This window comes from Platichthys flesus, chromosome 1 (genome assembly GCF_949316205.1).
Source record: "Platichthys flesus chromosome 1, fPlaFle2.1, whole genome shotgun sequence".
Lineage (NCBI taxonomy): Eukaryota > Metazoa > Chordata > Actinopteri > Pleuronectiformes > Pleuronectidae > Platichthys > Platichthys flesus.
This window is the reverse complement of record NC_084945.1, coordinates 29,664,008-29,688,091: the sequence shown is the minus strand read 5'-3', so window position 1 is coordinate 29,688,091 and position 24,084 is coordinate 29,664,008. Positions and strand designations below refer to the sequence as shown.

The following is a 24,084-nucleotide window of genomic DNA, read 5'->3' as shown; positions in this document are numbered from 1 at the left end:
ACAATAAGAACAGCCGGTGAGTAGCGGCAGCAAGACGCGCCAGCGTGCACACACCAGCCAAACGTCAGGGTGAAGAAATATTCCCCACTTCTTCACCGTGAAAACTGTTGCTTCATTTGAATTTATTTGACTGTGTTATATGTTATACATATATTCATATTACTTAATTTAATATTCACCTGACTGTGTTATATGTCATATGTTACAATGTTATGTTATATGTTATGTTACATAGTATGTTATTTTTTTTGTCATTTTGTAAAGTCGCCTACTGCGTAGATGTTTGCCTGCCATGTCATAAGAATTTCACTGCTCCGATGACGCTGTCATTGGTGCATGTGACAATAAACTTTGATTTGATTTGATTTGATTTGAGAGGTTAAAAAGCCTTTGCAAACTTTTCCCTACAAATATTACACTGGAAAAAGCCAGACAAAGGAACAACTGCATCACTGTGGCAGCTGAGGGGATGCTCCGTCATTTCTCACACAGTGTCATCGTTTTCCTGAAGAATAGTGATATGACTGGACAAATGTCGCTACATGGAATAAGATCAAGATCACCAACAGATCTGTTGTTCTGTTCTTATACTCTGACCAAGCACTTTTTGAGTAACATCACAGTAATATTGCTTTCAAAACTGTTTTTCATTGCATTGATTCCACTAGATTGTAGAAATTTCCCTCTGAGCTTCTTCTCATTGTGGACATGTCACACTGCATTTCAGTGTCTATACTCTGCACATTCTGCTGCCAACCTGCTCTTCTACCATAACCCAAGGATTATACTGGATCCACATCTGCTGACTGTGGATGTCACTGAACTGACGTATTCAGAAAACCACTTTGACACTTTTACTTTGTGACATGGAGCATTAACTTGCTGGAAGGGTCCATTAGATGATAAACTGTGCCTACAAAGGGATGATGTTCAGCAACAATACTCACATAAACTATGACACGTAAATCATGACTGATTTGTATGAAAACCCAAATTGTACAAAAAAAACATAATTTATGATCATCACACCACCAACAACAGGTTGGACTGTTGACACAGGGCAGGTTGTCTATATGGATTCATGCTGTTGACTCCAGATTGTGACTCTACCAGCTGCAGCCTCAGCAGAAATCCAGACTCATCAGACCAGGCTACGTTTTTGAGTCTTCAACTGTCCAGTGTTGGTGAGTCTGTGTCACTGCAGCCTCACTCTTCTGTTGTTGGCTGACAGGAGAGGAGCCTGGTGTGGTCTCTGCTGCTGGAGGTCCATCCACCTCCAGGTTGGATGTGTTGTTGCCTCAAAGAACAAAATATATTCTTTGCTGTCTGTCGGTTTCTTAGCAAGATTTAGCAAAAAGATTGTTCATGAAAAGTTGTGAGGTGGCCCTTTCGCAACGTTTGGGTGCCCCCAAGATCCCCCCCCGCCACTGGGGATGGGGCATGAACAGAGCCAAGGACTTTTTTGCACTTTGTTTAAAATGGTGAGATACAGTGCTGTGAAAAAGTATTCACCCCCTTCCTGGTTTCTTATGTTTTTGCCCATTTGTCACACTTAAATGTTTCTGATCATTAAACCAATTTTTATACAAGACAAAAGTAACCAGAGTAAATATAAAATGCAGTTTTTAAATGATGATTTCAGTTATTAAGGGAAAAAAGCTAGCCGAACCTACTTGGCCCTATGTGAAAAAGTAATTGCCCCCCATGATAAATCATGAATGAATTGTGATTAACAAAAAGATTTGGAAAGCTGAATTCAATTTCACCAGCCACGCCCAGGCCTGATTACTGCCAGACCTGTTGAATAAAAAAATCACTTAGATAGAACCTGTCTGCCAAAATGAAGTAGGCTAAAAGATCTCAAAAAGCAACCCATCATGCCTCGATCTAAAGAAATTCAAAAAGAAGTAGTTAACATGCATCAGTCTGGAAAGGGTTACGAAGCCATTTCTAAGGCTTTGGGACTTCAGTGAACCACGGTGAGGGCCATTATCCACATATGTAGAAGACTTGGAACAGTGGTGAACCTTCCTAGGAGTGGCCGGCCTACCAGAATTACTCCAAGAGCACATCAACGACTCATCCAGGAGGTCATAAAAGACCCGAGAACAACATCTAAGGAACTGCAGGCCTCACTTGCCTCAGTTAAGGTCAGTGTTCATGATTCAACAATAAGAAAGAGACTGGGCAAAAATGGTATCCATGGGAGAGTTCCACTGCGAAAGCCACTGGTGACCAACCTGTGGCTTTCATAAAAACAACATCATACCAACAGTCAAACATAGTGATGGTAGTGTGATGGTCTGGGGCTACTTTGCAGCTTCAGGAAATGGACGACTTGCCATAATGATGGAAGCATGAATTCTGCTCTCTACCAGAAAATCCTGAAGGACAATGTCTGGCCATCAGTTTGTGACCTCAAGCTTAAGCGCACTTGGGTTATGCAGCAGCACAATGATCCGAATCACACCAGCAGGTCCACCTCTGAAAAAAACTGAAGGTTTTGGAGTGGCCTAGTCCGGAAGTAAAAATCCGATTGAGATGCTGTGGCATGACCTTAAACAAGCCGTTTAAACAAAAAAAAAAACTACAATATGGCTGAAATAAAACTATTCTGCAAAGAAGAGTGGACCAAAATTCCTCCACAACGATGTGAAAGACTCATTGCCAGTTATCGCAAATGCTTGATTACAGTTGTTGCCGCAAAGGGTGGCACAACCAGTTATTAGGTTTAGGGTGCAATTACTTTTTCAAGAAGGACCACTTAGGTCTGGATGGATAGCTCCTTTCTCTAATATTAAAATTTGTTTGACGATCTGAATCATTTAAGTTTGACAAATATGCCAAAAAATTCTAAATCTGGAAGGGGTCAAATACTTTTTCACAGCACTGTATGTGCTCTCGGTGTGCCAGTTCATTTAGAGATGCTTCTGTGTTCACCCTAGTTGTTAAGAGTGGACCATAGTTGAGGATGAGTGTGTTTGGAGAATAAGCTCCTCCACGTAAGATATCTAATGGTATGTAAATTGTTTCACTCGCCAACCCATTTGACTTGACTACGTCACACAGATTATTCTGCAGAAACAGATTTACTGTGATCAACTGAAACGTGAGTATTTAAAGTCATATCTGCATTTTAAGAGCAGCTGTTTAAAGTAGCATTTCGTCTCCTAAAGCTCTTTATTCAGAGTTTTGATGTTGATGTCTTTGTGTCGCACTGAGCGCTAAAGCATGTTAATTGTATTTGAAATAGGATTTCTGCTCCCTGCTGGCACTCAAAATTCAGCCCAAAGTACATCTTACTGGCCTACTGCTTATTATAATCAGCTACCTCAATTTTTGTGACAGTGACATGACGTCACCAGAAATGTCAAGCTAAAATCGCCACTGAGCAGTAGCTTTTTTTTTTTTTATTTCAGCTCAAACCAGTCTGACCTTTCTCCTCTGATCCTTCTCATTAACACAGACCTGCTGCTCACTGGACCGTTTTGATTTAGTCTCCATTCTTAGTAAAAACTGATATCTTGTTGGTTGAGATATAGAAAAACTCAACCAACAAAAATGGCATAGTCACATATCATTGATATATTAATTGCTGCCAGATGACTGCATTATAGCACAGCTAATTAGGTATACAAGTGTTCCTAATAAAGTGCTTGATAAAATGCAGTTTTTGACTTTTGAGATAAAATAAATTCAGCAATGCTATAATTAAGGTGCACACCATCCACCTGAATATTCATTACCTGTTTGACTTGACTTAATTCTGCACAGTTAATTGAGGCTCTACTAGATTGTTTTTTAGTACAGAGACCTTTGTCCTCAACGCTAATGTAAATGCATTAACACTTAAATTAACAGGGACAATATTTCCTACCATCACAATTTCAGTTAAGCACCTTAGCAGACTAACATGGGTTACCTTCACTAAAGACTGATGGGCCGATCATCACTCAGGTGTATGCTGGTAAACTGACTCTGGCACTGTGGGTCATGTAATCCCTCTTAAATAGTAACTCGTGGGAATTACAGTAGGACTCCAGTTGGTTAAAGAAAAGGAAATCTTCACTTTTGATTAGATCACTTGTCGTGAGCATGGACATAAAGAAAACCTGTTATTTTAACATTGGCTTTTATAACACTTACAGGGTTGCCAAGACAGCCTTCAGTAACCTTTTCAGTGAGCGGCATCCAGTACTGGGATGTCTCATGTGATTTGCAACGTTTCCATCAGCCTTTTTTTAAATATCACATTCCAATATGTCATCCTGTCAAAGCAAAGTGCGAAAAAGCATTTCAGATTTCCTGGCATATACAGCCAATGTGCTAGAGTAAATTGACATCACAACTGAAACAATCACAGCAATTATAGTTTGTCATACTAACAATACTGAGTTTGATGTGGATATTTTTGAACTGTAATTGTTGAATACCTTGAGCAGCATAATTGCATCCCTGGATGAAAAATCTCAGTAAGATTGTGTATTTACCTCGATGATTAATTTTATTTCTGACACTTTGTGGCAACATGCTCGTCATTATTGCAGAGATATGTTAGTGTCATACAACTCCATGAATATGGTATATTTTTTCACTGATTACAATTTAATACTTAGTATATTTGTACCATATAAAGTTTAAGGCCTTTTTGTTCAATGCTTTTATTGGGTGCATGATATCTGAAACTTACAGCTTTTAATTTGGCTTTTTACACACACACACTACATTATTTCATCTTGCTCCATGTGTCTAAACAATATATTTATCATAGTTCCTCAGCTTGATACACACACACACGTGTGTCTTCCTGTGCATTGTCATGAGCTTTCTCTGCATTTATGATCCTAACCCTTACTATAAACACAATATTTATTATTTCAAATACACACGTTCATTTAAAATCAAATCAAGGCAAAGCTCATACCTTGTGCAGCTAGAGGTTAAAAGAGGGAACAAGTAAGGATTATTGAGGTTGATACGGTAACTGTAAGGCCTCTTCACAGTCAAACTAAAACATCATACTGTAGTTTGTCACAGTGACACTCTGCATTGAACAACAGTAACACCACTCAGACATGCGTTCTGGAGATCAGAGGCCTGAGCCGATCTAGAGTTTTCCAGGCAGATGTGAATGAGAGCAGGAAGTGGATACAATCACATGACAGCGCAGTTTGTCTCTTTAGATAGATCCTGGGAAAAAATTTGAAGTCACATGGAATTAGTTGCCATCAAGAAACACATGCTGCTCTTACATAGTATATACAGTGTGGTTAAGCCTGAACATGCGGTTAGGATAAGATACAGCAAATGAACCAAGAAGCAACTTCATCATATAAGGTAACGCAGGCTGACAGATAAAGATCCCTGGGGCTATAATAAATGGGTTTAGCATGCTGCCGAGTCAAATACAAAGACCACAGCAAATCTAACATGTATCAAACAAGCCATGCACAACACAGAAGCTCAGGGAAGAAAAGCAGAGGAAAAAGTCCTTGGTGGGTAGATAAGCAACCCCCCCCCCCCCCCCTCACCTACTGTCTCCTCTGCATTCAAGATACAGAACAACACTTCTTTTTCTTTGGCTTCAATGTAGGCAGGAAAAAGAGTGAGGTGAAGTTTCACAAACTAAAGACTTTGCCCAAGTATCTGAAGGCTCTTTACACTCAACTTTCTTCTGGGCTAGTTGTAGTCAGTATCTTACCTTTCTCTGAAAATGCTGGATGTCACTGCCTGCGACAAATTCTTCAAACTCCAGCTCCTTTTCCTCGTCCCCTCTGTTCGTCATCCACACCCTGCGCTCAGACATCTCCTGAAAATTACCACAGGACTCTTGAGGTGAGTCAGCACAGAATAAGCAGACAAGTATTTCCACTTAAATATACACAAAGAAAATAAGCTGTGTCATCACTTTGATGAGGATCTACAACATTGACCTACATTAAGGCCATGGGCACTGGCATTTTAAGGAAAATAAATCCAAATGGGTGATTGGTAGGCTTTGGGACCATTAATGCCACCATCTCACCTTTCCAGTTTCCTGGAAGCCCCACCCTTGTTGCCTCACACTGCAGGTTGTCCTTTTAAAGAGGACATATGCAGTTATGTGTGTATGGCAGCGTCCAGGTAGCAACCAATGTCACATGAGTCATGACAAGAGTTTTACTTTGTGTCCCAGCATCCATGGTAAGTTGGCATGATCACCTTTTTCTTTATTAGGTCTGTTTGTTTTTTTATATCGTTGCATAATATAAAGTCAGGTAAATTATAATCTAGTATTTGAGGGGAACTCAGTTCAAATAAATCTTTCTGACCCCCAGTAGCATGGTCCAACCTCAAGGTTCACTAGTCTTCATCCTTTTGCCCATTATGTATATACACCAATTATGACTGCAGTGATTGGAGCACTGTGTAAAGGTGTATTCGGAAAGCTGTAGTTTGACTCAGTTACCTCATGGTTTGGGTTCAGGAGGACCACCCTTACATCAGAAATGGGGCCCCAGCTCCTGTGGCCCTGCAGAACCAGGTCCCCAGAGTCGGCCTCCATTTCTGCTCCTGCTGCCCAGATCTGTTGGTGTAAAACAAACACAATTCCTCTTGTGAGAGTTTCGTCTCCATTGTGGGACAGTTTCAGTTATATTATTCTCAACAAGAACAGCTCAACAATTACAGACTACCCACTGTGAGTATCTGCCAGCCAGCCAGGACACAGGAGGAGGGGATGTGGAAGAAAATGTCTTCAGAGAGTGGATAAATCCTCCGAACTACCCAACCCCCAAGTGGCTGTCCCTGTAAAGCACAAATGAGAAATACGGCGCCAAATATTGTATGCAACTTAGTGTCGCAGAGTGGAAAAAATGTACTTCATACTTTTGGCATGGCTGCAAAAACATTAACAAACTTTTACATGTGCACCATTGAGACTATTTCAGCCTGCACTACTGCCTGGTATGGTAGCTGCTGACAGCAAGGGCCACAACAAAAGAGCCTTTTAATCATGAATAGTATTAATACACACAATCTTAAGAATGTGGCAACAGATGAATAATCAATGCAGGAAAATCTGCCCCGAAAGATATCCATTTAGAGACTGGATGCATAGCCTCCAGTATGGGCCAAGCTCTAAAAAACACTGGACCCTATGTGGCGTCAATGGTCTTGTATAAGTTGTTATAAATCAATACATTTGCAGTGTGCATGCACAGCTGAGATAACCCAGATGAAAACAGCAGTTATTTTTTCCTCCAGAGCTACATTAGGTCATAAAACTGTTTCCACAGTCTGAGTTGTACCTACACCTAAGGCACGACCAAATAGCAAAAAATACTATGTGCCGCATTAGACTTACTGTGTCACTGTTGTTCTTCAATCTGACATATTTTCCATCCATGTCAACTTCTACCACGCTCACAGGACCATGGTTTGTTGATCGACTGGACATTTTGTAGGCAGGCGAGTTGCCAGACGCTCCCTCGTGTTTTCGTTTTTTCCCTCTGATTTTGCGGCTGCTGTGTTCATGGGTTCGAGGAATGAGAGAGTGCTGGGAGGGGCTAGGTGACAGCTGCAATCTGACAGAAACCAGGAACCATGGTATATTTTAATTTTTGAGTTTAGACAGTAACATTTTTCATGTTAATGTGTGATGTCCACAGCTGTACCTCTGCTCCTCCACTTCAAGCATCTTCCTGTAAGCATTGATCTCCATGTCTAGAGCAAGCTTGACGTCAAGCAGGTTCTCGTAGTCTTCTAGCTTGCTGTTCATCTGACTCCTCATGTCCAGCAGATCCTGCTCCTTCTCACACAGTTTCTGCTGCCAGACCTCCCTCTCCCTGTCCAAAGTCCTCTCAAGCTCCTGAGAGCGGATCTCAAGCTCCATTTTCTGAAAGAGAGGTGGGATGTAGAACATGAGGGTCAATGTTACCACATCATTGCCTACAATAGACACCATGGAACAAAGCCAGATAAAAAATACATGCAATACAGAGATCTAAACACAAGAACACCTGCATTGTAAACAAGCAGTTACCACACTTACGGGCTTTCAACAACCACATTCAAACTCGACGATACAACACAGCACAGTATAAACATGATTGAATAGATCAGCTGGTCAGTTCTGGAAAGGCGAGTCTTGTATTATGGAAGAATAACAAAGTACTTCTGAACTTTAAACTCTTAAATTTAAGTGCACACAGTGCTGATTGTGTTGTTATGGACTTACATCTTTCTGGTACTGCTGGAGTTGGAGGCTGAGGCTCTCTATTCTGTGCCTTGTGCTGACTAGTTCGTCTTTGGTGGTTGACATAACATAGTTTTTCTCCAGTGCAGCTTGCTGGGCATTCTCTAACTGAAGCACAGGAAGAACTCCATGTAAGCACAATGAACTTTAATACATTACATCAGAAACTTGGTGTTATAAATATAGACATACATCTTGTAGGACAACTTCTGTGTTAGCACCTTTGAACTGAAGGTCTTGTCGAGGTCTGCTTTATACTGCTGAAGCTGAACGTCATAGTCCTGGCGTAGATGCTGCATTGTTTCAGACAGTTTACTCTCAAAGTCTCTCTGTCTTCCCGTGTCCATCTCCACCAAGCGGCTCTCGTACCGGCTTCGGATCTCCAAGACCTCCTTCAAAATATAAACCACTGTGACTTGTATGAAACATTTTTTTCAGAGAGACAATCAGCTGTTGGAATTAGACGTGGGTTGAGGTGAACAAATTAACCACTTGTGCATGCCTGCAGGCGGGTGGAGGTCCGGGTTACCTGCTCACTGACATTCCCCTGGAGTTCTAGCTGCTCTTTGAGTGTCTGCACCTGGTTCTCCAGCTCCACCCTTCTCAGGATCTCTGAGTTCAGCTGGTTCTTGGTCTCCGACATGTCACCCTCCACCTGGTCACACAGATTCTCTTCATATGGCAATACCCAACATAATCAGCATCCCAGTGAATCTGTACCATCATCATCTACATCTGTCTGTCATAGATGTGACCCTTAAATGCCAGTACCTGTTAGCATTCGACACATTTCAATACTTGCTGTATATGAACAAAATAACAGTATTTACAACTTTGATAAGAAACAGATGGTAACATAATGGAAAATATATATTTTAAGTATATATTCGTAAGAAAATGTTTAATAGAGATGATGGGAGCAGCAATGACACATGATCTGACGAATGTAAACCCCCTTAATCCAACAAGTAAAGATGAATTTACAACTTTTGCAATTTGCAAGGAACCAGTTTGACACTAGTTCATACTCACCTGAAAAGAGCTTTATTTTTTGTTATCTTCAGAATGAGCCCTTTATGTCTTCATTTAGAGTGTGTCCTCTTCCACAGTGTGCGACATGTTTCTACAGTATCCCACAAAAGACAACCCAAACCCTGGCTCTACATAACAAATAAGTTTCTCCTACACATTGAAAATGAAATTCTATTCTACTGGCTGCAATCTGTGACCACTAAATGTCACTATCTTTTAAGACTGTTGGTACTTTGTTGATGTGTCAGAGAATTAAATACAGTATTTACCACACAGCAGCACAATGTCGTATGAATAAATATGCATTATTCATTAGGGGTGCAACGATTAATCAACGTCCTCGACAAATCGATAACAAAAATAGTCGCAGACGAATTCACTCGATGATTCGTTGGTTAGGTCATAGCGCGTGTTTTTGTGCCGTACAGCTGAACTAAACGTTGTTTTACCAGTGCTGATGGAAGTAGCCAAGGAGTGAGCCATCTCGCTCCCCTCCTATCACTGAAAGTCGCGCATATGCAAAAGAGACAAAACATGGACCAACGGTAAGGTCCGTTGCAACAGCAGCTTGTACCAGGAAGTGAATGGGTCGGGAGACTTTCACCCTTAACATAGCCCGAAAAAAAACTAAGTGCAATATCTGTACAGCGGACATGCTCTCCATGGAGGCAGGACACGCGCATTTGAGGAGGAGGCACTTTTGACATTGTAACGTAAACGATGCAGACTTGCCTCGGTAAGAGCCTGTTAGCGAGCTTGCTTTATAAATGTAAACCTGTGCGCAGGATTCTAGAATCCATTACAAAAATATAGTTCAAACTTTTTAACGCGTTTAAAGCGTAATGTTTGCTATTGACTGATAATCGTATTTTTTAATTACCATTATGCAGTCCGAAGAAGACTGTAGTTTCGTTTGATGTTTTTATTGCTGATACTTTCCCTGTCCATTTTGTTAACAGGAAAAATGGATACTTGCTTTTTAATCTATTTTTAGTATCAGCACTTGGCCTGTTCTCTTGGTTCACAGGAAAACTTGAATTTAAAAAAAATGATTAGCACTTTTCCTTTCCTTGGTTTGAAATGGACAAAAACTTGATTTCTTTGCTTTTGTGTCAACAGTACCCTTATATGCAGCAAAGTTTATAAAAAAATATTTTTTGAATCGATCTTTATTGTCGGTCATCGCATGCCTCGAACAACCTCAAGCTAAATTTAAAAGCTGTTTGCTAAATAAGAGCAATTGAGAATTCGTGTCATTCATAATCCGATTAGTAGTTTCAATAAATCGATGACTAATCGACTATCAGAATAGCCGTTAGTTGCAGCCCTATTATTAATGCAGCACTTAATGCTGTATACACAATGGCCTTCGCTGTATGGTACGTTTTATTCTAATTGGAATCTACAGGATGGCTTCAAACAGGATGTCATTGTGCTGATGCAGTGACAATAGTTATTTAAGCTTAATTTACGATAACTGAATTCATCCCAATAAAAAAAAGTGTATGGAATAATCCATCATAAAGCAGCATATTGGCAAAAATAAACAGATTCATCCCCTGGGGACTATGAATTTCTAAAGATTCAGTTACAATCTGTCCAACAGTTACAAACAGTGGGGGACTGACTGAATGGACTGTGGTGCTAGTGTGGATAAAAAAAAATAAAAAAATGGTAAATGGATTTGTATTTATATAGCGCTTTTCTAGTCTTGATGACCACTCAAAGCGCTTTACACTACAATTTCACATTCACACACACATTCATACAGTGCATCTACTTGCAGCACTTTTGTTATACTATGGGGGCCATTCAGGGTTCAGCATCTTGCCCAAGGACACTTCGGCATGCAGATGGTTCAGACTGGGGATCGAACCGCCGACCTTCAGGTTGGAGGACGACCACTCTACCCCTCAGCCACTGAGTCCCTCAACAGCTGCAACTTATCATCTCATTTGTTTAAGCCGAAACTAATTGTCATTTTTCATCTGTTTATTGGGATACATATGTGCGCTAAATGGACTGACTTAACACAATTGGGTTACGTTAATTCTAAAAATTTTACAAACCGAGGCTTCGTGGGCCTCAAACATGGCGACTAGACAACATATCAGTACACTCACTCCCGTAATAGATGTGAATATGAGTAAATATAGCTTTGGCTCATACGTTTTCCAGCTGGCCCTGCAGGTCAGTAAAGTCATCCTGGAGTCTCTTGTGCTCAGAGAGCAGCTTTGTGCATTCAGCATCTTTGGAGCTCAGCGTCGCCTCAAGTCTCCTCCACTGGGCCAAAGCATTCGCCAGATCACCCTCCTTCTTCTGGTTCCTGGAGATGGAGAACATCAGAGGAAATGTGAGCCCCATAGAAGACTACCTCACTGATTTTCTCTTAAACACAACTCCATTCAAATATTTGTACACATAAATGCATATTTTAACTTGAAAACCATTTACGTTTTTTTATAAACCTTCCATGCCCAAATATCTTTCAGCCAGGAGATCCAATCTTATATTATAAAATATAATTAGCGATATTCTCAAGTCTGCATTGTTAGGAGATGGAATTCATTCTGACCACATTTAACTTGTGGTCCCTTCATTTCAAAAAGGAGAATAAAGCCACACGTCTGCCCTGAGAGGGCAATTTGAAAAATATTAAGTCAACCTCAATTAAAGGAAACCTACCTGCTACTGATGTACACCAGGAACTGATTCATTAGTTTACTGGGGATCAATACTCAGACGGGCACATATTTAATGAAATGGACTTTAAAGGATTTTTGTCTGTCGTCTCTAATCACGCCACTGGTGCAGGGAGTAGTATATTATAAGTAGGAATATAAGTGTGACACCCGAGGCTGAATCAACCAGAAGCCATCCCCCCTTTGCAGGTGCTTCTAACAGCATGCCGGAAGAACGCTCTGAATAAGGTGATGGACTACATGCTGGTCGTGTTGCAGCATCACCGACACCAGCACGCTCGGCTCCTGACGCAAACCTCTCTACCTGGCCTGAAGTTTCCTGTTGTCCTCGCGCAGGTTCCCGTAGTCGATTTGCAAACGGGCCCTCTCCCCGGCCAGGCCGTCCAGGGAGCTTCTGACATCAGCCAGCTCCTGCTCGTAAAGCCGCCGCACGTTGCCCATCTCCCGTCTAGTCGACTCGTCCTTCTCCTCCAGCTGCCCCAGCATGGAGGAGCGCTCGCTTTCCAGTTCCTGGACCCGCTGGATGTAGTTGGCGAGGCGGTCGTTGAGTTGTCGAAGCTCATCTTTCTCGTGTATGCGGGACAGGCGGGACGGGCTGATGCTGGAAGCGGACAGTCCGGCGGCTGCGCTGCGGCGGGATGTGTTGCGGCTGGAGCGGCCGCTGGTGGGGAAGGGGGTGGAGGTGGCAGAGGCCATGATGACGCTCCTTCGCAGGCAATCCACAGGACCGATCTGATCAAGTCACACTGAACCGCTGCCGAGCACCAGTGACCGTGACGAGAAACTGCTTCTGTTCCGGTGGAGCCGCGGCTGGACAATATCAGTTGTTCAACACGTTCACAGCTGACAGCAATCACAGCTGACCAGCTTACGTCATGAGCACCAAGAGACCCACACACAGCACTTCCGCCTGTCCCTGTCATAATAAAACGTTTGACGGTCGTTTGTGTGTAATGTAAAAGTTAATTTGGGCCTATCGAATATAATATTTGAAAAAAAATCACTGATTTTGTCTCTGTTATATCTGAATATATTAATTTACTGCAACACTTTCAGACATTCATTTAGCCTAATGTATCTGATTGGAGCTGAATGAGTAAATCTTCTATGAGAAATAAGATGAGAAATATGGGACCTGGTGCTGATGAGAGTGAAAGTCCCTACAAGGTCTCATTAAAGCAGATTATGACATAAGAAACAACCAATAAAGGTTAAACTAAAGATCGGACAAAATATAAAAAACAAACAAGCTGAATGTTGTCAAGGAAAATGGGCTCAAGTAAAGGCACAGGCCAAAGATTCTTGACACATATCCTAAACTAAAGGTAAATGACATGTGAGAAGCTCCTGCGAATGAATCAGAACTAATCACATCATGATTGCCATTAGTCAGCAATGAAAACAAATGTCTCCTTAAATGTTGTTGTACGTGTCCGGGTGAAAGGGGGCGCAAGAACTCCATCACGCACATTGTTGGTTATAGGATAATTCAGTTTGTACAGTGTGACACATCCATCTATAAATATACAGAATTAATTGGTTTGCACTATGTAACTTCCACTGACTGGCATATCGACTGAAGATACGTGTTATACCCCCCTATATAATGGAGATATAATGAAGTCAATTGATATATATTCCTGTATATGTGAGTATATATCCAGCCCTGCATATACACAGTGGGTTTCCACAGAGCAGGACTGAGCACATTCCAGGAGCTTGAGGTAAAAACTAATGAATGTGTGATCAATCAAATTTTAATAGTATAGCCCATATTCACCCATAACAATTTGTCTCATAAGGCTTTAACAAGGTGTGACATTCTCTTTCCTTAACCCTCAACAAGAGTAAGGAAAAACCACAAAAAAATGTTTACAGGGTAAAGAGAACATAACGTGATTCCATCTCTGAGTCCTTCCGTACCGCTCTGTGCAAATGTGGCTCTTAGTCCGGTAAGTGGTTACTTTCGTCTTTTTGTTGGGATGTAATTTAAATGTAAGGATGTAAAATCGAAAACAAACGGCCGTGTTCACAATGACTAAATCATTACAAATTCAGTCCATTTAATACAAGTTTGTTTGTTGATTGCCAAAAAGAATGAAGCCATAATAATTTGAAAAGGAGACATGTTTAACTGTGAAGATTCCTATATAAGGGAGGAGGAAAGCTCTGAGGGTAATTCAGTTCCTGGTTAACAGGAATCCTGACCAGAAGAAGCTGACAGCAATGATGGCAATGGTGGCAAAGACAACAACTTCCATGACCCCATGGTACATTATAACGTCCCCAAAACAAAACAGACAGACAAACCAGGGAGTTAATAAAAATATGCTCAGGGGACAGTTTTGCATCATCATGTAACTGGTTAATGCAATCACACTCCATAGTGGTCCCTGAAAGAGGGATCTGGAGGACAAACCCAACATTCTTTAGCAAATAGGAGAGTTCAGGCTGAGTTTGAAAGGTCAAGTTGGATCCTTCTTTTTAAACTCATTTTTTGTTTGGGAAGGCACTGTGCTGCAAGAAGAATCACAATCATAAATGGCTAATTGATCCCATAGGGATATTGTGTTGTTACATGGCTCTTTGCAAAATTAGAAATATAGGCTTATAAAGAAAATAATATAGAAAAAATATATTAAATAAATTAAAATATAATGAAATATGAAATATGTACAATATGTGCCTTCTGTACAGTATTTACTATAAACATAGATATGTCAGATATTGCTGGCATTGTAATGAGTCCAGTCGGTTGACTCAGAGGGAGGAGTTGTATAATTTGATGGCCAAAGATAGAACATCCCCTAGACTGGCAGATGTCGAAGGACCTCAGTCTCTTAGGAAATAGAGGGCATCAGTGTTATGCAGTCCAGCCTACGGTCTCAATACACTCCCAGGTATTTGTTATCCTTCACAATATCCACGCTGACCCCCTGGATGGAAACAGTGTCCTAAAGCTCCTCAGATCTACAACCAGCGCCTTTGTCTTTGTCACGTTGAGCTGCAGTTGGTTCTGCTCACACCATGTGACAAAGTTAGCCCCAAGGTTGCATGTAGTAGCCCTGTGTCTGTGTGGGATTCCTTCGGGTTCCTTGCATAGTCCAAAGACTTGCAGGTTAATTGGAGACTGTATATCAATGTGAAATTGAGTGAGATTGAGGGGCGGTTGTGTCGGAGGGGGTTGAGCAATCATCTTCCAACCAGAATGTTGGCAGTTGAATCCCAGTCCCATCGAACCCCAAATTTCTCATATAAACTGGCAAATATAATAATATTAACCTGTACGGTGATGGACTTAGCGTGGTCATCCAGGTAGTTGTTCGTGTCTATTTGTCGGCCCTGTGATAGACAAGGGACGGCTGACCTGTCGGATTGGCTGCATCAAACAACAATCCTAATTTTTATCAACACAAGGACTGAGCAATACACGAGAATTTGTTTGTGCACAAAAAATAAAAATTCCTTTTAGATCAGATTGCTTCTCACAACATATCTTTTTCCTCCACCACAAATATCACAGTGTAATCTTGAAAGGAATATTCCAGGAAATTCACTTTTTTATCTTAAAAGTGGAATTACACATAGTAAAGGGCATAAGTTAAGCTCTGTACATCTTTCATATCACTTGGTTATTTTTGCTTTACTTCGCCACAATTACAAGCAAAGGTAAAACAATGAAAATTAACTTAAACCAGCTGTGACTCAGGGAAACTGAGGCTTTGGGGGTCTCGGGCTCAGTGACTTTGTAATCACATCCCTCAGGAATACTGATGCTCACAATGTTGATATATAGCTGCAAACAAAAAACGGAATGACTCTAACAGAGTAACAGCCATCATGTGAGCTCTGAGCCGTGGTACAGGTCACGGTCAACATGTGACAGTGGACATGATAAGAAGAGCAGGTCTGATGAGTTCACGCTGACTTGGTCATCAGGCTCGCCTGTGAAGCGCTGTGTCCACTTACTAACGACAACCAGAGCAATGGCGGAAATCAGCTATTTTATCCTTCAGAATAAAAGCAGCTTAAAAAATCGCACTGAAGGTATAATAAAACTGCATCACAAGCAATACAAAACTAATAAATAACATAAATAAAATCACCACTGCACTCTAACTTGTGAAAATGGGTTATTAAACAAGATCTGTAAATCAAAAAAGGGTTTACTCATACATAGCTTTTATCATTAATCTGAAAAAATGTTGCACAGCTGACAGCAAAAATGCAAATCATTAAGCACACATAAATAACAACAGTCTGACATAAGGCCCCAGCAAAGTCACCCCACATGGGTTTGTCATATAAGACGATACAAGTCCAAATTGACCACATTAACCCCACACAAGGACACACATGGACATGTTGACTGGCCAGTTGATTAAATACACGTTTGAAGCCTGTAGAAATATTAAAAGTTAGGCTAACACCAGTTAAAAAAATTAAGGTGGTACAAAATAAATCAACTCTATCAGTGTTTTAATTTGAAAGCGACGATCGGAAGCTGTGTATCTGCGTCTAATTTGACACCGGTCCCAAGTTGTGCGTCAGGCAGACGGAACTGTGCGCTGCCCGGAGACAGGAGACACTTCACCGGGGACACGAAGCGGCTGCACTGTGTATTCCTGACCCACACCCTCCTCGCCACCCACTTCCCGGACGTGTTAGTGTTTGACTCGGGCTGTGGGCTCCGGGACTTACTCATATAATCGGAGTGTTTTTGGGGCGATTACCTGATGCTGCATCTCATTATGAGCGCATAGGAAGCGCAGGAGCTCTCCCCCTCAGGATCTGAGGTGTGTATTCTTCCTCAACACACACACACACGCACACTGATGTTCTGATGCTCGGTGAGCAGCAGTGATCGTTCTCTGCTTCCCACATAGAGCAGACACATGTTACTGCTCCTGGATGCAGGTGAATTTTATTGTCAACCGCCTCTATTACTCGGATGTTTCTTTTTGTTTTACTTCACCAACTCGGCTGTCATTTTCACTATTCACTAATTAACTAACTAATCATAAATTACTTCATCGATTAAATCTCAAATCTTTCAGACAAATGTCCAGTAACAAGTCTAAATTATCCCGAGTGATCCCCTTCTAGTGTTTATTTCCAACCAACTTGCATTATCAGCAGAACTTTTATTTTAAAATCAGTTATTGATATTCTGTCTTGATGTTGCAATCAAAAATTATCATTTCTGATGAATAAGCAGGATTACAAACCAATGTGGGCTGCTGCCCGAGCATGCCTGGTTCACAATTCCAATGATTGCAAATTCGTTTTTTCATAGGAAGCTTCTTAACTGAAGAATGAAGTAAAGTCACACCTGTAGTGTCACTTAATCTTGAAGTGTCTTCTATCTGAGGGCCTCTGAGTTAAGACCTAGTTTTAATGGTGATTTTAAAGGACTGATTTAGTTTAGCACTTTCTTGAAACAGGAAGCTATAGCCAGATTTCTATTATTTTTATCAAGTCAAATTCAATGCAGCATTTTTTTGTCCTTGGTATGAGTTATGTTTCAAACATGCCGGATCCTACTTTTCCCATTGAGCATTTCACTAAAATTTGGGAAATTTTTTCAGCCAAGCACTGACTTAAGCATGTGTACCAAATCAAAGGCTGCATCCTTCTGTGGCTGGATTTGAAGTATTTATTCGTGACTCAAGCATGATTAGGCTGTCCACTTGCATGGGCTTCTACAAACAACACAACAAAGGATTCAACAGGTGGATCCTTCTCAGCCAAACCAATCCCAGGATTTAATTTTTCCCCAGCTCACAGTGACAAATAACTTAGCAAAAAAAGGAAATGACAATGACAAAACCAAATCCGAGAAGTACAATTTTAAATATCAGGATATAACTAAATCAATAGCTAACAGTAAAAAAATAAATTCAGCTTCAGTTAGCTGCAAGAAGTGCTCTATGCTGGTGACACATAGATAATCCTCCGTAGACCTGAACCAACACCTGTTTTATGTCGGTTCAGCCTTCGTGGTCTACTTGGCCTAGACCACTCTAGACTCAGCTGCTGAACTTGAGCTTATATGTAATTTTGCTTCTACTCCAAACCCAAGTTGATTACCCAACCCTGGTGACATCACTCTGACATTCATTTCCCCAGAAACACACACTGAGCAGAGTGCTCCATTCAGGACTTCGTCTCATCCGTTTATAATATACTTACATGTATTTTACTAAATACACTTATGCTTAATCAAGTTACCACACACTGATTACTAACCTATACATATTCAATCCACAGAGTGGGGTTTATCTGGGTGTTTGGGGGTCCACATCTCATCTTTGCACTGGGGCCCATCTGTCGCCTATTCCAGCCCTGTTAACTGGTGGTTGCATCATGAATAACTGCATATTAAATAACATTTTATTATGTCTATTGTGGTGTCACTTAAACATCACAATCAAGCCATGGTGCTGCTTGAGAAGTATTTTAATCTGTTGTGTTAACTTCCTGTCCACAGTCTGGGGCTCGCACAACTGTAGCAAGAAGCTGACCTGGGGGAAAAAACAGATAAGGATGGAATCCTTTATCCTCTGCAGGGCTGTTCTCATCTTCCTCATGCTTTCCTGTGTTCAGGTAATGCAAACGAGAGGATGGATGGATGGATGGATGGATTAACTGATCTCATTTAGAGTCATAATATGAGCAAAATATTAAGAACACATTCCGATGCTGAGTTGCAGCAACACATGTATTTGCAACGGAACTGTGGAGAATGTCACATACGTAAATTAAGTGATAGTGAGCACAGGATATTCTCTGGCAAATATAGCAGCTACTTAATCCCTGACAACAGACATCTGTGGACCTAATGTTCCCCATGATCAGCTTTATTTGGATCATGTTTCTCTAGATGAATCTTAGTGGAAGACAGAAATTACTCACACAGATTTATTTATAAGCAGAATTTTAATTTCTTACTAAGTTCAGTGTTTCCCCTAGGTTTACAGCTTTTTTGGGGGGTCGGGCGGCGCGGCGTGGCACCGTAAACTGTACATTGAATTTCTGACCGGCGCTGATAGGCTATTCTGTTACGCTCAGACGTCATGTGTTTGTCCAGTTTGTCCTTTCTGTAGGACTGGCAGGGAGACTCTATAAATGGCCAGGTCTTGTGTCAGTGTCAGTGTGTGCGCGCACGTGTCTGTGTTCGCGCGCATCTGGATGGACGTTCGCCGTGCGCAATACAGAGAGCAAAGGAGAAATCTCAATGCGCGACCATGTAGAGACATAATTGACATGCTTCTGGCGATCTGGCGGTTTATTAAAAAATTAAAAATAAAATAAATAATTAACTTGATCTTCCAGGGTGGGCGGGAGGTGCCGTTGGAGAAGTAAAGCAGGATTTTTTGTTCTGTCTTTTTTTGGAGGCTGGGATTTGTAACATTCCAGGGTTTACTGTTGTTATTCTGCTGATTGGGAATTACATTTTGAAGGTTTGCACAGGTGATCCACTGCTTATAAACTGCACACACAGCCACAGGGTGTGTGTTGTTTTTAACATCAAATTACATTTTTGGTGATTTTTGGAATTCACTGCGTCAGAGAATCTATGGCATAAAGACATACATCAAGGTTTAAAATACTCAATATCTGACTTGTATAAGTAGAATGGTGCCTCTTTCTTCCCTAAACTGGTCCCTGATGCTTTCTCTTGTGCAGATATGATCTACCATAAAAAGTGCAGAGGTGTAAAAATTACTGAAATATTGTACTCAAGAAAAGTACCTATCTAAAAATCTACTCAAGTAATATGGAGGACCATACATGACAGTAAAAATAAATAAATAAATAAATGTATAAATAAATACAGAAATAAATAAATAAATGAATAAAGAAAAATGGAAATAAATAAATAAATACAGAAATAAATAAATAAATATGTTAATATCAAAAGAAATGTCTTAAATATATTTTAACATTTATTTTTTCCCTGATACATTTCCTTTGCATTTGCAGTGTCCTTATGCTAATGAGAAATGCGGGCCTAACCGCAGTCTCATGCAGGATTGGTCACAGGAGTGTAATGATCCAGCCCTACTACTTCTGCCTTTCAATGCTGGTGTCCAGTAGCTGTTTGCAGCGTTGAGCCAGTTCACACTTAAAATGAACTAGTTCAAGTTCAGAGGGTTAGTTAAGGTTATTTTTTATTGGGATGATTTAGCTGTCAGTAGTCCTGACTGTGAGCGACACGTCTCGTGTTGTACTGAGCACAATGAGCGAGCCGAGAGGAGGAGGAGGAAACAGAAACTCCAGCTCGGTACAAACCACCTGCCGCCTCTGCTCTGATCATGAAGCCGCTGATCTCTGAGCAGATGTGACCAGAGAAGCTCTGTGTTTTCACTGTTTCCACTGTTCCACAGAGTCACTAACTGGCTGTTTCACGGTGAAGAGATCAAGTCTCAGTCACTGCCTGTGTCTCTGAGCGATTGTGTGGCGGAGCGCAGGGGCTGTGTGTGTGTAGCTCAGTTGACCAATCCTGCTCGAGACTGAGGTTAGGCCCGCCTTTCTCATTAGCATAAGGACACTGAAATCGAAAAATAAAAGTTGGAATAAATGTGGAAATAAAACAATAAATATGGAAATAAATGCAGAATTAAATAAATCAATGTCTTAAACTTATTTCCACATTTATTTATTTATTTCCACTTTTATTGCAACTTTTATTTATTTCCACATTTATTTATTTCCACATTTCAGTGTCCTTATGCTAATGAGAAAGGCGGGCCTAACCTCAGTCTCGAGCAGGATTGGTCAACTGAGCTACACACACACACAGCCCCTGCGCTCCGTCACACACTCGCTCAGAGACACGGGCAGTGACTGAGACTTGATCTCTTCACCGTGAAGCAGCCAGTTAGTGACTCTGTGGAACAGTGGAAACAGTGGAAACACAGAGTTTCTCTGGTCACATCTGCTCAGAGATCAGCGTCTTCATGATCAGAGCAGAGGCTGCAGGTGGTTTGTACCGAGCTGGAGTTTCTGTTTCCTCCTCCTCTCGGCTCGATCATTGTGCTCAGTAGAACAGGAGACGTGACGCTCACAGTCAGGACTACTGACAGCTAAATCATCCCAATAAAATATAACCTTAACTAACCCTCTGAACTTGAACTAGTTCATTTTAAGTGTGAACTGGGTCAACGCTGCAAACAGCTACTGGACACCAGCATTGAAAGGCAGAAGTAGTAGGGCTGGATCATTACACTCCTGTGACCAATCCTGCATGAGACTGCGGTTAGGCCCGCCTTTCTCATTAGCATAAGGACACTGCAAATGCAAAGGAAATGTATCAGGGAAAAAATAAATGTTAAAATATATTTAAGACATTTCTTTTGACATTTCTTTTGGTATTAACATATTTATTTATTTATTTCTGTATTTATTTATTTATTTACATTTTTATTTATTCATTTATTTATGTATTTATTTATACATTTATTTATGTATTTATTTTTACTTATGTCATGTATGGTCCTCCATAAAGTAAAAGTAAAAAGTAGTTCATTTAAAATGTACTTTAAGTAAAAGTTACATCCAACAACTTCATGGAGGCCGCTCCTATACAGTGCAAAAAAGGACAAGGGGTCATAAATCCAATCCAAAAACAGTTATTTTTAATTAAAGGAGAATCTTTACAAATATAAATGCGATGACATTAAACATGTCAAATATTAAAAATGTCAAGACATGAACCACATCTCATCTCATCTCTCATCTCATCGTCATCCGCTTATCCGGGGTCTGGTCGCGGGGGGAGCAGCTCAAGCAGGGGGCCCCAGACTTCCCTTTCCCGGGCCACATTCACCAGCTCTGACGGGGGGATCCCGAGGCGTTCCCAGGCCAGTGTTGAGATATAATCTCTCCACCTAGTCCTGGGTCTTCCCCGAGGTCTCCTCCCCACTGGACGTGCCTGGAAAACCTCCCAAGGGAGGCGCCCAGTGGGCATCCTTACCAGATGCCCGAACCACCTCAGCTGACTCCTTTCTAGGTAAAGGAGCAGCGGCTCTAATCCGAGTTCCTCACGGATGACTGAGCTTCTCACCCTATCCCTAAGGGAGACGCCAGCCACCCTTCTGAGAAAACTCATCTCGGCCGCTTGTACCCGTGATCTCGTCCTTTCGGTCATCACCCAGCCCTCATGACCATAGGTGAGGATAGGAACGAAGATCGACCGGTAGATCGAGAGCTTTGCCTTGCGGCTCAGCTCTCTTTTCGTTACAACGGTGCGGTAAAGCGAACGCAATACCGCCCCCGCTGCTCCGATTCTCCGGCCAATCTCACGCTCCATAGTACCCTCACTCGCGAACAAGACCCCAAGGTACTTGAACTCCTTCACTTGGGCTAAGGACTCATTTCCTACCCGGAGTAAGCAATCCATCGGTTTCCTGCTAAGAGTCATGGCCTCAGATTTAGAGGTGCTGATCCTCATCCCAGCCGCTTCACACTCGGCCACCAGCCGATCCAGTGAGTGCTGAAGGTCACAGGCCGATGATCCAATGAGGACCACGTCATCTGCAAAAAGCAGTGACGAGATCCTCAGACCACCGAACTGCAACCCCTCCCCACCACGACTACGCCTCGATATCCTGTCCATGTATATCACAAACAGGATTGGTGACAAGGCGCAGCCCTGGCGGAGACCAGCATCCACTGAGAACGAAACTGACTGGCTGCCGAGGACGCGAACACAGCTCTCGCTTTGGGAGTACAGGGATTGGATGGCCCTGAGGATAGACCCCCTTACCCCATACTCCCGCAGCACCTCCCACAGTTTCTCCCGGGGGACCCGGTCATACGCCTTCTCCAGATCCACAAAACACATGTAGACCGGATGGGCATACTCCCAGGCCCCCTCCAGGATCCTTGCGAGAGTGAAGAGCTGGTCTGTAGTTCCACGTCCGGGGCGAAAACCGCATTGTTCCTCTTCAATCTGAGGTTCGACGATCGGCCGAACCCTCCTTTCCAGCACCTTGGAGTAGACTTTACCAGGGAGGCTGAGAAGTGTGATGCCCCGGTAATTGGCACACACTCTCTGGTCCCCCTTTTTGAACAGGGGAACCACCACCCCAGTTTGCCACTCCTTTGGCACTGTACCCGACTCCCACGCGATGTTGAATAGGCGTGTCAACCATGACAGCCCCTCAACACCCAGAGCCTTTAGCATTTCTGGCCGGATCTCATCAATCCCTGGGGCCTTGCCACTGCGGAGATGTTTGACCACCTCAGTGACCTCCACCAGGGAAATTGACGATGAAACACCATCAACCTCGAGTTCTGCCTCCAACATAGAGGGCGTGTTATTCGGATTCAGGAGTTCCTCAAAGTGTTCCTTCCAACGTCCGACAACCTCCTCAGTTGAGGTCAACAGAGTCCCATCTTTACTGTACACAGCTTGGATGGTTCCCCGTTTCCCCCTCCTGAGGTGCCGGATAGTCTTCCAGAAACACTTTGGTGCCGACCGAAAGTCCTTCTCCATGACCTCTCCGAACTTCTCCCACACCCGCTGCTTAGCCTCCTATCCCGGAAGGCCTCCTTCTTCAATCGGACGGCTTCCCTGACCATCGATGTCCACCACGGTGTCCGAGGGTTACCGCCCCTTGAGGAGCCTAAGACCCTGAGGCCACAGCTAGCCGCCGCAGCTTCAGCAATGGAGGCTTTGAACACCGCCCACTCCGGCTCAATGCCCCCAACCTCCACAGGAATGCCAGAAAAACTCCGCCGGAGGTGTGAGTTGAAGATACCTAGGACGGGGGCCTCCTCCAGACGTTCCCAGTTCACCCGCACTACTCGTTTGGGCTTACCAGGTCTATCCGGAAATTTCCCCCACTCCCTGATCCAACTCACAACCAGATGGTGGTCGGTTGACAGTTCCGCCCCTCTCTTTACCCGAGTGTCCAAAACATGCGGCCTCAGATCAGATGACACGATCACAAAATCGATCATTGATCTTCGGCCTAGGGTACTCTGGTACCAGGTACACTTATGAGCACCCTTATGTTCGAACATGGTGTTTGTTATGGACAATCCATGGCTAGCACAGAAGTCCAATAACAAACGACCGCTCGGGTTCAGATCAGGGAGGCCGTT

The 24,084-nt window shown here is 42.3% G+C and overlaps 2 protein-coding genes across 3 annotated transcripts in view; one reads left to right on the top strand and one right to left on the bottom strand.

Annotated features, from left to right (window-relative positions):
• Positions 1 to 4,274: 4,274 nt before the first annotated feature.
• lmnl3 (lamin L3) lies at positions 4,275 to 12,818 on the bottom strand. The gene is made up of 11 exons (XM_062390906.1): positions 12,275 to 12,818; positions 11,438 to 11,594; positions 8,766 to 8,891; positions 8,458 to 8,628; positions 8,219 to 8,344; positions 7,656 to 7,876; positions 7,346 to 7,565; positions 6,679 to 6,786; positions 6,449 to 6,565; positions 5,702 to 5,809; positions 4,275 to 5,190 (listed from the first exon to the last, which is right to left on the bottom strand). The coding sequence occupies exons 1-11, from the start codon at positions 12,664 to 12,666 to the stop codon at positions 5,155 to 5,157; spliced, it is 1,782 nt and encodes a 593-aa protein (XP_062246890.1). The 5' UTR covers positions 12,667 to 12,818; the 3' UTR covers positions 4,275 to 5,154.
• Positions 12,819 to 16,581: 3,763 nt separating this feature from the next.
• LOC133955895 (ADAMTS-like protein 3) overlaps positions 16,582 to 24,084 on the top strand; it is a 232,242-nt gene continuing 224,739 nt past the window's right edge. For both annotated transcript variants that reach the window (XM_062390903.1, XM_062390904.1), the window contains exons 1-2: positions 16,582 to 16,766; positions 18,461 to 18,576. In XM_062390903.1, coding sequence (XP_062246887.1) covers positions 18,517 to 18,576 — 60 coding nt within the window. In that variant the 5' untranslated portion in view covers positions 16,582 to 16,766; positions 18,461 to 18,516. The remainder of the gene's footprint in view (positions 16,767 to 18,460; positions 18,577 to 24,084) is intronic.

Coding starts and splice junctions, on each gene's coding strand:
- lmnl3 (XM_062390906.1), bottom strand. CDS start 12,666: ATGGCCTCTGCCACCTCCACCCCCTTCCCCACCAGCGGCCGCTCCAGC. Junction 11,595..12,274: donor AACAGGAAACTTCAGGCCAG/GTAGAGAGGTTT, acceptor CTCCATCTCCAG/GAACCAGAAGAAGGAGGGTG. Junction 5,191..5,701: donor TCCAGCATTTTCAGAGAAAG/GTAAGATACTGA, acceptor ATTTTTTCCCAG/GATCTATCTAAAGAGACAAA.